This window comes from Hyposmocoma kahamanoa, unplaced genomic scaffold (genome assembly GCF_003589595.1).
Source record: "Hyposmocoma kahamanoa isolate Upper Pololo Valley unplaced genomic scaffold, ASM358959v1 102, whole genome shotgun sequence".
NCBI lineage: Eukaryota > Metazoa > Arthropoda > Insecta > Lepidoptera > Cosmopterigidae > Hyposmocoma > Hyposmocoma kahamanoa.
The window spans coordinates 13765320-13779400 of NW_020653337.1; the positions used below are offsets into that span (position 1 = coordinate 13765320).

General features: G+C 36.5%; 1 protein-coding gene across 4 annotated transcripts in view; it reads left to right on the forward strand.

Annotated features, from left to right (window-relative positions):
* Positions 1-3131: 3131 nt before the first annotated feature.
* Positions 3132-14081, forward strand: part of LOC113237168 (tensin) — a 136230-nt gene continuing 125280 nt past the window's right edge. For 3 of the 4 annotated variants that reach the window (XM_026473484.1, XM_026473512.1, XM_026473502.1), the window contains exon 1: positions 4493-4828. In XM_026473484.1, the coding sequence (XP_026329269.1) occupies positions 4748-4828 (81 nt within the window). In that variant the 5' untranslated portion in view covers positions 4493-4747. Of the gene's footprint in view, positions 3251-4492; positions 4829-14081 lie in introns of those variants that run through there. The other variant, XM_026473493.1, reaches the window with a different exon arrangement.

Below are 14081 nucleotides of genomic sequence, written 5' to 3' on the forward strand. Positions count from 1 at the left end.
TGAAGAGGTCTTTATCTGTAATAGATTCATATACTATGCAACATTAATTAGGTGTTGTATAATTAATTCATGATTATACGTACAAACTGCGCTAATACTGTGTGATACAGATACAAATTAAGTGTGATTGAACTTATATTAAATGATCGAGTATGATTAGACGATTGCCGTCAACATTTTAGCTTACAATAATATTTATAGACCTTTCAAAAGTTAATATGAAATAAAAAATAAGAGCAACTTAGATTTTACAATATTTTACATATTTGAGAAAATTGGTCTATATTGAAATGTTATAATGTATGGAATTTTATATATGTAAGAGGACGATAACAATATTTTTTGGATGTAGAAAAAGTTCTTTAACACAGAGTAAATTAACATAAACTGCAACTGCAAATAATAGGGTCCAAAGTTTCCATCCAATATTCAACAATAAAAACTGGACTGTACCAGCCAATGTGATATGTCGATATGTAATAAAAGTTATTTTTTCAAAGCCAAATGTTTACTCTGTGGTGAGGACTCGGTGATCACTTGGCAATTGTATTGAGAAACATTGATGTGTACGGGAATCTTTGTTTCCAAAGAAAACATAATTAGACTTTCGTTTTGTTCGATAACAAATTTGCGTTTTTATTTTAGAATCATTTACTATTAAATACTATGGCTTTTAAATGTCCTTTTAAGATTTAAGTGTGATAAATATTTATGTATTATAGTTAGATGACAGTCGCTAACACAACGAGGCAATACTCCCGTACAATTAGTGATTTTATTTTTTGTATAAAATCGTGTCTCTTGTCTTGGCCTGTCGTCTATGAACAAGGGTATTTTTATAATGTGTATATTTTAGGCATGACATTCTGTTATAGGTACATTAAAATGTGTTATACGAAACTGATTATGTTTTTACGACAATGCAAAGTGATTTTAGAAGTTGGTTACTCGCAGACGACATCATTGTTGATGTTCTTTGCCTCAGTGGAAGATTTGGTATTCAAATGATCCGCTCAACAACGTATCTTTCGGTTACCATTGTCAACTGGATCTATCCTACGTTATAGAATTTGAAATAAGACTAGTCCTTAGCGATGATATTTTCTGCGGGTGGCCGTTAAGTCTGTGTTATTTAGTTCATCTGATGTTAATTAAGGCCTCTTGTGTTGCTGTGCATTTCTAAGCATTGTATGTATGTCTGTTTATATATTGTAAATAGTTAAGATACAATTATATTTTTACGAGTAGAATACACAACCAAAGTTGTTATAAAGTGATGGTTGATAAAATAATAAATTTAATATAGGTCGTTACGTTTATTTTTTAAGGATAAATACAAATAAACTGTACAGCTGTATGGGTACATCCAATGTCTTGTCGAAGCCTTTTACACAACCGCCCTGATATTAGTGAAATCGAATTTATTAATTTTGGTACTATAAAAGATGAATAAATACAAAAATGAATATAAAAATAGAAGAATATTTTAACTACGTGTAGTACGGGTGTGGCTTAACGCTCCTTTTGTTCCTAGTAGCTTGTTCTGATCATTTACTACTCGGCATTGTCAATTAATGATTCCGACACTACTAATGTATCCGAACAATTGAAATGTTTTATTCATTCATACAAACAGGCGTTATGAGTACATTACATTTAAGTTGTATTTTTTTTGTACATTTTAGATTCGAAAATATATTAATATCTCAATAATGAGTATTTTCATTTATGCACGTTTACTCTACTAGTATTAAACTTTCAAAATAAATGCTTTGATACCGGAAATATGACCCCGAGAGTAATTTTAACAGTACAGTAGGATACTTGTTCCTGTGATTGGATGCTAGTTCATTTAACACTGTGTTAATTTTAATTAACATTAGTACGCGGTGTATGATGGAGGTTGGATTGGATGGATGCTAGCGTTCATTCTGTTTTCGACACCCGACACGATGCACCCGCATCTGCGTTGCAGCCCGCGTCGACCTCGCCCGACTTTACCACAGACGTAGAAGTCCATGTGATAGGTTTTATGTAAAAAGAATTATAAAGAATGCCTACATCATTCTGAATAAAAGAATACGCTAATGTCGTCAAATGATACTACAAATTTTGAACAGTACTTTGTTCTCTACGTATTTGCATTATTAGTGGGAAGTGTTGTTTTGTTTTATGAACTTTTCAATAAATCGACAAATATGAAGTGGTTTTCGTGGCGGTATCGTAAGCCTAAGCTGTATTTTGAACAGGTAAGCATTTTTTTATAATTCTAGTGTGAACTTTCCCTTACCAAATAGCTTATCGGTATCAGTGTTAAAGATTTTTTACTGATCTACAGCAACTAAGTAACGTTTTAGAATAGTCAAGGAATTGGCGTGTTTGACGCATATGGGAATAAATTACTTACACGTGCGTAAGCCGGCCTCCGTAAAAGTTAAAATTGAATGTTAATTTGGACCGATTAGCGCATTCACCAGTAGATAAGGTAAATTAATTGACGAGGTCGCTTGAATTGTATGTAAATTGGCTTAAACTCGCCCGAATTAACGTTGTCGTGCCTGTGCGTTCGTCTTATCCAACTGTATTACCATATTTTCTAAGGCATGCTCACAAATGTTTTACTCGTACTTTTGTGAGAATAAAGTACTGAAGGCTTTCCAAAATAAATATTACCAATTTCCATTCCAACCCACAGTAATAAACATTTGGATGTTTGAAATTGTTTGCGGTTTTTATGCGCTCAATTTTACCCCGCGCTAAACCCGCTGCCGTCGGGTGCCGGGGGATGCGTAGGATACCGGGAATGTTTGGGATTTGGGCGACTGTATCCAGCCTGCCCTGTCACCGAAGTCCCGACTCCCGTATCCCGACAGTCCCGACGCGGTTGCCCTGCCGTACGCACGCATGCGTATGTTTCTTACGCCCTGTTGCATATACAGACAGGGCTTACAATCGTGAGTTACCTCCGAAATCGGACAGTGTCAAATCTGTATATAGACGGCTTGGAAGAATTGTAATATAAACATTTTTATTTTGGTATAAATTTTATACAAATAAGTAGTGTATAAAACAGTAGTTAGGTAGGTAGTATCGATAAGGTTTTACAGTGGTGTGAACAATTAAGTTATGTGAAGAGGTCAACAGTGCAAAGACCGATCGTAATATCAGAAGCATGCCTTGGAGCTGCCCGTGGTCGCGCGAACGCCAGCGGCCACTAGCGGTCAGCCCGCCTCTGCATTTATTGTTGCAGGTTCGTTTCTCTACAACTTTTGCTTAAGTTAGGCAGAATTCAATTTAATGTTTGTTACTTAAGTACCTAACCTACTTACTTGACAATTAACGCATTAGAAAACGTAATAGCCATACCTTTCATAAATATATAGTAAATCATAAGAATAGCTACTTATTAAAATTTTGGTTTCAATATTGTACAAAACGAACAAAAACTATTTTTCTGATGGGATGAGTTCACACGGTGTTCTACATTTTATGACAAAAATTCAAAGATAGTAAAGGGAATGAACCCATTACAAAATTCATAAGTGTCGGTTTTCTCTGCTCTACCAATAGGAAAGTTGTAGTGGGACAATCATCTCAAGATAGAGTTGGTAGCCGATATAATCCCCTACATTTGTTTTAATGGATTTAAAGTGCCTTACGCGTGTTTATGTCATATCCATAAAAAGTTCTGACCTAAATTATGCATGACATTTTCAATAGTTAAGCAAGTTGTAGATTACATTTTTAAGTTTACCTACCGTAGAGTTATTTAGACTCCATTTGTAATAATAATTATTGTACATAACATAACTATGAGCGATAACGTAGACTAAAATAATAATAGCTACTTAACATATATTATTTCAAGAAGTATCATTGTTGGCTCTAAAGCTCTGTGAAATTGTGTAAAAAAAGTTCATTGAGTTATTGGCAAGGTGACAATGGAAGCGTTATTTATGAGGGGTCGGCTGGCGCGTGACGGAAGTGCCCAAATGGTCAACTTTTGCTTATAACGGCATGCCGCAATACCTGTGATGTTCTCTGTTAAATTGGGAATTGACAACGGAAATGTATCCTTGTATGGTAGGAAATAACTCGTGGTTTTGAATAGACATTGTGTAACAAAAAACGGAACAAAAGGCACGGACAAATACAGTATAGGCATTTTATAACAAACCTCTCCAATATAAAAAATGTCTTATAACGTAAACGTAGGTAGTTATCTTACCTAGGCATAAAGAAAACTATATATGCCTCACGAATTAGCAAAAGGATTTTTCAAATACGTTCTATACGTTATATAGTTACGTAAAATTCTGACAGCATCTGAACCTAAAGCTAGCCTTTACTGACCTCTCATCAAACCTTACCTTTCTGCTTAGTTGTAAATGGGTCCAAGCTGAATCTGGGTAGGTTCCAGTAGCTAACTACCTATACCAGATGAAAACGGATCAGCTGAGCTCGAGACTCAGTCGCAAAGCGCCCGTGGTCGCGTTCACCCGTATCACTTTACTCCCAGCACCTGCTCATAAATGCCGGCAGAACATTTCAATATACCTTAAAACAATTCAACCTAAATCGTGAAAATATATAAGGAACATTTCGAAAGAAAATTAAGTACCGAACAAATATGTGGAGGTACAGTAAAGCCTTATTTTTTTCGATTTTCCCAAAATGATGAATAGTGACATGTGCACAAGGAAAAGTAATAAATGATCGCTATGTGCTGGGACTAAAGGATGTAGAGATGCCTTGGAATTGCTTATGGGGATATGAACCTCCGCCCCCCACTTGCAGGGTGAGTGGTCCACTACATCTTATATTGCAGGTGGGTACTAATTTATATTATTATATCTCCTAATAGTACATAATAAAATACCTATTTATAATTTAGTTAAGTGTGTATTTTTTTCATTCATTATAAGAATTTAATGTGCGGAAAAGATTCGCTCTTGTACAGGGGATTAATGGGAAGCGCGAACATTTGCGGTTTCTGAGCTTTAAAAAGTAAATTCTAAATGTGACCAATTAATTATCTTTACTATTACGATTAGAAAATATGTTCTCCTTGAAAAAAAAAGGGGATTAATTTTCATTACATTATCTTTCTAAAACGTAAGCTTAATATGGCATTTTCAGCTAAACAATAAGTTGATAGATAAATATGCTCTTAGAATATTTACATAAAACACGTCTACCTACATGCTCTATTGTTGAGTTTATTGACCTAATATTCAAATAAGTACTGATTACATACAAAATATACGAAGTAGATATGATAGGTAAACGTATGTAACCTTTCATGAAGACCAGACCGACACGTAGCTTGTTTTGCCCATAAGTGTAATACCCTGCATTCATTGTACTTTAGTTTGGTATCTATGAAATTATACTTAAGCTTATATGGCTAGGTAAATACTATATATTGTAAATAGATGTGATACGTATTGTGAATTATAGAAATATTGGCAACATCCATCCAACAGATATTTATTTTAACCTCAACACGACCAGATGAACTAGTTTAAGCTGGTTACTGTAAAACTGATTGCTAATTCACCCTGCCTTACTTTTGGCTCTACGCCAAAGTAAAACTAAGTTAATTACCTACCTTATAACCCTTTAAAATCTTAAACTCGTGCTTTTAAATTGAAATTTGATATGTCTTCTTATTAAATATACCTCTCTTTAACTTCTTTTTACCAAAAGTTTGTGTTGTCTATATGCAATAATAGAAGGCTTTCTTTTTTATAGATACATATAGATAGATACACGGTGTATCACTCGTTTTGCTTCATCAAGTAATAGGTATACCTGCTGTCGGTATTTTTCTTGAATTTTCCAACTGTGGGTAATAATAACATGGATTTCCTTTTCCCACGCGGTGCGGCTTAATAAGCTCAATAAGAAGTAATTGGTTCAGCGCGCCGCGGCCACCAGCGATCAGCAATGTTTTGCTATATCGACCACATTTTTGTTCTCTTTTTTACACGCTCTGATGGGGACGAAAACAATCCTAGACACTGATGTGAGTGACCGCAGTAAAGATTGATGGTTGGGACATTCAAGGCGCTGCCATCATTTGTCCGGACGTCTTGGCCTCTTCAGCCTCATATTATACTTTGGTATATACGGAGAAGGGCGTATTCATTTTGTACACAACTACGTGTACCTACTGAAATTTTAGTAATCAACATTGAATTAGAACTTCTTGGTTTTTTATAAATCTTGTTTATTGTAAGAAGTTTACAGAATGTTGTGTTATTACTTATTTCGATCTTTACTTGACTGCCTTGTCTTCCTATAAGAGCGTCTATTTACATAACTGTATGTGTACTGAATTTATATTACTGTCCTTAGTGTTATGCCGTCATGCAGATATTTAGTGTAGACACCACACATTTTGTAGCTAAACTTTTATACAATGAATTACAGTCTAGGTTCTTTGCATGTATTTAAACATCTACAGTAAGGCTACCCATTTGTGTGGTGTATTTTGTGCTACTGCGGGAACATGGCGCAGGAGGCGTAGGTCAGAAGGGAGCGATGTTATCGCCCGCATACTGCGGCAAGCACCGAAGCATGTAGCGCTTGTGTGTTGCATACATGCCTATGTCAAACCACATTTATGTATACGACATGCTGCATACACACTTGTACACAAGCTTCTAGGTAGGCTCATACGTTTCAAATAAGTTATTCATTTTTACTATGAAATCAAAGGATTTTTTATAAATCCAGCCTTATTTAGCTCGAGGTTTGTACGCGAGTTTACAGTCGAATTAAAAATGTGCTTTACCGCGTATTATCTACTTGAATAACAACTCTAGTAGAAACAAACGTTGCTTTAACTCTGTTACACGTTGTAGTTACTCGTATACTGGTTTGTATAAATCCGATAATTACATTTTTAATGGTTCGGTAGCATCAATGTAATGTGATTTTCATATTAAAAGGCAATTACATATTAACGTTGAGAGCACACGTGTACAAGCAGTCAAGAGAATATTTTTTTGTAATTTAAAGTAATTCGCATGGCGACCTTGTTTTGGCAGATGATACGCATTTTATTTTGATTTCAGATTAAACGTTATGTAACATGCTTAATAATGATGATTGCATACTCAAATTGCAAACAAAATACCTGGTCTCAAAGTAGGGAATTCTCTGTATCTTGAGTGCCAGAGCAGCGAAAATGACCCAGAACGCTCAGACTAGAACTAATTTTGAAAATTTGATTTCCTAAATTACTGCTACTGGCAAGCGATTCCGTGACCTCCTCATCTATTGCTCACAGTGTTAACCGTTGGATTGAGATCGTCTTCAATATGTCATTTTAATTTTCAATATTCTATATTTAATGGTCATCAAAATAGTCGCAGCAACATTGTTACCTACTGTTTTGTTTAGTATGTATGTCATAGTTAAGCCGCCATCGTTAGGTTGGCTTGCCGACTGGAGCTAACGGTAGAATGCTAATGTGTAGAGGCAAGTTTGTGTTTGTCGCATGCGCGCACGCAGGGCCTAACTTCCCAAATCGTTGCGCAAGAACAAGTGCACCGCCTACGGACGCGTCCGGTAACGCCGCCGCCTCTGCTGGCAAACATCGCCTCAAGTTCATTGTCACTTAATTCAATAATTGAGTCCTATGTACATAAGTACTTACTAACTACAACATAGTGCCTACTGTGTACGGTCCCTTTGTAGGCCGCTCGTAAATCTGCATTTAATAGACGGTTTTAAACTCCCTTTGATGATAAATAGTTTCGCAACGCGGTCAGGCGCGTATCTGGAGTCTGGAACGCATTTGAATTATCATTCATTCAACGTATGCTCATGACTGCTTTATAAGAAACTGCGCGTTATATTTGTCTTGACGCGTATCTTCATCTAAACGTGGTCAATGGCCATTGTATTGGTGTATTCATTTGTCTTATCTATGCAGCGTTTATAAGTTCATTAGGAGCATGTGCGACTGCGCGTGCGGTGCTCCGCAGACAATAAGCCTTTCAGAGGCGGTGCTTTTGACGAGTCTACATAATTAAGCTGGCCATGTACGACCTATCAACAGTCACTGTTACGTTAGACACAATTGCCTTTGGCTTCATGGTGATATTGAGTATTCTTAATTCAGACATCAATTTTAGTACCGTCTTGATTCGTGAATCATATATTCAAGACCACAATGAATAGGCAAATTATGATTACATAAACACTAAACCGAATGAAATATATTTATAACTAAGTACCCACTAAATTGTAACAACTGGTTAATTATTGGGTTGATCAAACAGTCCGTGCGGATTGCGATATCAATTACAAGTGAAAAACATTTAAAAATTTTGATCTACAATCCTTAGCCATATTTCGGGTCAATTTGGAATACCTACCAATTTATAAAAATTTCTGTTTTTACTTGCTTATGAAATAAAGTTCTAAATGTCGTTTGACAGCATTGACTTACAAATAATTGTAAGTCAATGTTTGACAGTCTTATTGTTCTAAGTCATATAATAAAAGAATTTTGTAAAGAGCGAAACAATTGAGAATCTGAAGAGGCTACGTCGCGTGTCGGGTGAATACGGTGGATGAGGAAAAGATCCCAATCTGACTGCAATGTTTTTGAAGATTTCGGCTTTGTAAATATACACTCCCGGACACAACTTTCGAGCCTAGCAAAGACCTAGAATATAAAAATATTGTTTTATTAAAGAAAAAGTTTTTATGCAGTTTTAATGCTGGCAGGTTCCCCCGTTATTATGGTGTGTCGTTGTTCCAAATTTGAAAAATGGAGAACAGTTGTGATTCATCATTGTTTTTAAAGAAAAAAGGGAGCGTAAGGTGCAAGTCAAAACGAAATAATTTTCATTTTTTTTTATTTAATTGTTTTATTTAACAATAAAGGAGTATTACATTGTTTTTCCTCTAAATTTAACCAAATTTCTCGAAGGAATTATAAACACTGCGCCTGAAATCGCCGCACTCGCTGTGGCACTTTTGCAGTCTGGACTTAATCAGCGTAATGTAAGTACACAACTGCATTTCAGTCGTTCCGCTGTTGAATGGTTATAATCATCCGTACTTAAGAGACTGGCGGCTATGTTCGCCGTCAAGGAAGACCACGATTTCGAGTGATAACGGAAAGGCAAGATCGATTTATCTTCACGACGAGCTCACAAAATCGTCAACTGACTTCAGTACAGATCCAAGAACAGCTTCGAGACTTTCGTGGAGTGGCTTTAAGCGCTAGAACTTTGAGAAAGAGACTTAAGGAACGTGGTCTAACTCCACATAAGCCAGCGAACAGACCCAAATTGGCGCAACTCCAATTTGCACGAGAACATTTGCATTGGACTCCACGTCAGTAGAGCCAGGTACTCTTCACTGATGAAACTAAGAAGTCTATGGTAATGATGGTCTACCGAACAAGGTCTACCGAAGACAAGGAGAGCGTTTTGTGCAGTGTTGCATTGAAGAGAAAGTGAGCTGTGGCGGGGATTCATGGACAGTAGGGAGGAATGTCCACCGAAGGCAAAACTACGCTAGAGGTTGTGGCGGGGCCGCGGCTGCCACCATTAAATGCCGACAGATACATTCGCCAGTGCCTCGAAATTCATGTAATGCCATATGCTGGCTTTGTAGGCCGAGATTTTATTCTCATGCATGACAACGCAAGAGCGTATACTGCAAGAGTCGTCACGGAATACCTTCATGACGTCGGTATTTTATTACCATGCAATGGCCAGCACGAAGCTCAGATATGAACCCAATAGAACATTTATGGGACGAACTAAAGAGGCGTGTTCGAGCTCACCACCCAGACCCGCAAACCTTACCGAAATTGAAAGTTGCCATTGAGGAAGAATGAGAGAACATTCCACAGCATTCACAACATTCATATTGACGTGAATTAATTCTGTGCCAAATCGCATGGCGGCCGTTATCAACGCCCTTGGAGGAAATACAAGTTACTGAATAGACAATTTTTTCCGATAAGCCACTGTTTTCTTTAAAATTTCTTTACTAGAGTTTCATTCTTTACAAGGACATACGGAAAGGACGTTTAGTAAACCAGCTTCAAAATTGCATTAATAGTTTTTGATCAATCAAACATATTTTTTAAGCTTAGGGCATTTAATACTAAAAATGCAAGGTGGATCGAAATATGTATGTGTGTGTGTATGTATGTGTGGTTTGGCATTATCATTTAATGAAATACGACACCTTTACGTGAGTCACCCTTAGACCATGGAAACCAAAGGACATGTTATATTGACATACACACATCAAAAGTGTCTAGGGATCAAGTGAATATTTTTGAAATAAAAATTATTTAAGCAATATTTACCAAATCCAGTCTTCCAGGACGACTTCTTACTGTAATGCTTATGTTTTATTTAGCCGCTTACCCCTATATTTAATTAAAATAAACTAAAATTGATGTTTTTGCAAATTGTGGGAAAAACTCAAATTAACGGCGTCAATTAAATGACAAAAAAATGGCGAAAATGATGATTTTGCTCATTTTTATTGTAAAGATAAGAAAATTAATAATCTGTATTTCCACCATTAACACGAATCACACAATTACAGCGATTTGGCATGCTTAAGATGAGTTCATCAAAATCACTTTGAGGAATGGCCGCCCATGTGTTTTGTAACAAGTCAAAATATTGTTGTAGAGTATGTACGGTATGCATACTCGGCACAGCTCTTCTTTGAAGCATATCCCATGCGTGCTCAATTGGATTGAGGTCTGGCGATTGAGCAGGCCACGGCAGAACGTTGATACCAGCTTCGGCAAGAATGCGTGTTACGACTCTAGCCGTGTGTGGACGTGTGTTGTCATGCATTAGTTGAAATGAATCACCCAACTGGCCTCGCAAAGGGATGATAACATCTGAAACAATCCTCTCTGCGTAAACTTGAGCATTGAGGTTACCCCTGATCCAAATGAGATCGGTTCTTCCGCTGATCCAAATACCGGCCCATATCATTATTGTTCCCCCACCATATGGATGAACTTCCTGACAATATCTCAAACGTTCATGACGTCCAGATGTTCTCCAAACTCGAGTACGTCTTGTATCCGGTCTCATACCGAAGCGGGATTCATCCGAAAAGCACACATAGCGCCAGTCTTCTTCCTCCCAGTTTCTGTGTTCGCGAGCCCATCGTAAACGGGTCCTGCGATTGCAGGGTGCAATAGGCGGAACTCTGAGCGGCCTTCGGGATCGCAGACCCACTTCACGTAAACGATTTCGGATTGTTTGATCGTTTATTAGCAAGCCTGAGGAGCTGTGGAGCCTCGTAACCAACATAATGGCGGTCATGGTACGATTCCGTCGAGCAGTTTTTTGGATATACCGGTCCTGTCTGCGAGTCGTGATGCGAGATCGTTCTCCATGTCGCTCGGCTACGCTGCCCGTCATGCGATAGCGCGTCCAGAGGCGACTTATGACGCTCTGTGTAGTGTTAAGAGTGAAAGCCACAGCACGTTGCCTGGAACCAGCTTCCAACATTCCGACGGCTCGCATCATCACTTCTCGGGTTAAATGATGTCGTCTCTCCATAATAATGTAAATTGTTTCGGTCCCGATGCAGATATTGTAATGATTTTGTCAAAACGCTATAACTCATTTTTATACAAAACCACATTGACAATCGATTTTCTTCTTATTATCGAATTTTAAACAATATTCCTTATTTAAATGTTAAAACTCACTAAAAAGTATCAATAGCGATACAAAAAAGTTAATATAATTAACCCTAATTGCAGCAATACTCTTAAACGTACTTGATCCCTAGACACTTTTGATGTGTGTATATAAATCAGGCGTTATATGTATATGATGCATTAAGACGTTGAAAACATAAACATTTTATTGTCTTTAACTACTGCGTGCCGTCGTATCCAAAAGATATAGCACTACATTGATTTATGTCAAACACGGGAATCGAAAATACGTAACGTCATCTTAAATGCCAACTGTCCCCATTTTACCATTTTTGAAGTACCCTTTGACATCCATATCCGGTTGTCATAGGGAAGTACATTAAATCATCCTTTTTTTCATATCCGAAATGTCTATCCTAAGGTTGCCTGGAAGAAATCGCTATATAGCAATAAGGCCGCCTGTTGCACATTGACTTACTACTACTATTATACTTTTGCTATTGTAGTGTATTTAAATTGTAATTTTATGTGCAATAAAGAATATTTCATTCATTCATTCAAATGTCAAAACCAATGTTTGGCCAAATGTTTTAGTGAATTATTCGCATGAATTGTAATGAAATGGCCAAAAATAATGACAGTGAGAACAATTAAGTATTGATAAAAATGCGTCACTGCAGCATTAAGGGGTGCGGCAGTACAAAAAGCGAAAATCAACGGAATGTTACATTACACCGGCATGTGTTATTTTTCTGCCTATAAATCATACAATAGCCAACATACCTCATGTAATTAGATTTATTTAAGTGGTTTATTCATAAGTCTTGCCGAATTTTGCTTTGGTTACTTTAGATTGCCTGTTTGTTAGTATATTTTGATGATTGTTGATAACGATTATTTTGAGATAGTGTTGTTCTTGTAAGCAGACATATTATCGATATTCTGTTATTGAAACAATTCACTACGAGGTTTTTATTATTCCATTATTATTATTTTTAAAGTTTACCTGCAAATGAAAAAAGAAAGAAAGATTGGTTGGAAATTATAGGACAGCCGAACATAAACATTGGATCAAATACCATCTTCGTTTGTTCGCTCCATTCAAATTTAAATAGAACTTTGAATGCAACTAAATTACATGATAATGCAATTCCATCGTTAAATTTATTGGTAAAGAACTTTATATTTAATTTTGATTAACATGGCTCATTACTTGCATAGTAATAATAGCCTAGTATTAATCATACTTTGATAACAGCAAACTACACAAATTTGCAAACATAAAACACACTAACAACAGTTTCAACATTCAAGCCATACATTTGCATATCGATATTGACTTATCTATGATTATGGTACAACACTAAATCCGCCATTTGGTTTAGGTAGGGACGTTTATTTCGTAGATAGGGCAGTTCCTTTCCTTTATTTTTTTCCATCCTCTAAGGTGTCACCTAAAATAATAGTTTTAAAAATACTATAGACAATATTACATTTTAGAAGTAAAAAGTACTAGTTTTTGTTTAGTGGCAAAAACCGTACGAACTTTTTGGCAAACCCACAATCTTCTTAAAACTTTTTCGTTCGTTTTTAGAGTAGGTATACCAAAATACACAACAAGACTAAAAGTAAAATAGGCTAGCGCAACTAATTTGAAACAACAGGACTAGGGGAACAAACAACTTGGCCTAGTTTTTTCTAGAGTGAGACTAGCTCCTTGCTTGAAAACACGAAAGGCCCTTCTTTCTATGTTTCAGTTACAAGTTGACTTTTGCATCAAATTGGGAGCTTATTTACCTACAAAAAACGAATTTTGTTTACCGTGTTGTCAATTTAAAATATTTAATAATTATAATGTGGTTTTCACTTGTTACATAAACAATGACGATGTGTCTTTCCTAGACACCATTTCACCTCGTCGTTGTAACGAATTGATTGTTTAGTACGCGGACGTTCACTCGCGCCACTTGCCATTGTAGAAATTATGCTACGTTCGTGTCTTGCAAATTAACGTGGACAGCGAGATGAAAGCGTGTTTTTACAGTAGCTTTCCATTAAACAATAGGTTTTTCTATGAAGTGTTGTATAACTCTTCCATGTAAATCGAAAATTATAATATATATGGTTTTATGGCATTGTTGTTTTGTTGTACCGTTGTGACTTTATGTTTCCAATTCGCGATGCACCGCGAACGCACTGCACGCATATTGCACGCGTGTTGCATGCGTTCAATTAAAAATATGTCAATACATGTAATGCAAGTGTGCAGTTTGCGAGCCTTTCGTAAACAGGCGCATTTGTGGCCCAATCGCCTGATCTGTACGCACCCATAAAGGTATACAGTCAACAGCACTCTACTATCATAACCTTTAAAAAAATAATCTTATTTCAATGTAAGCTTATT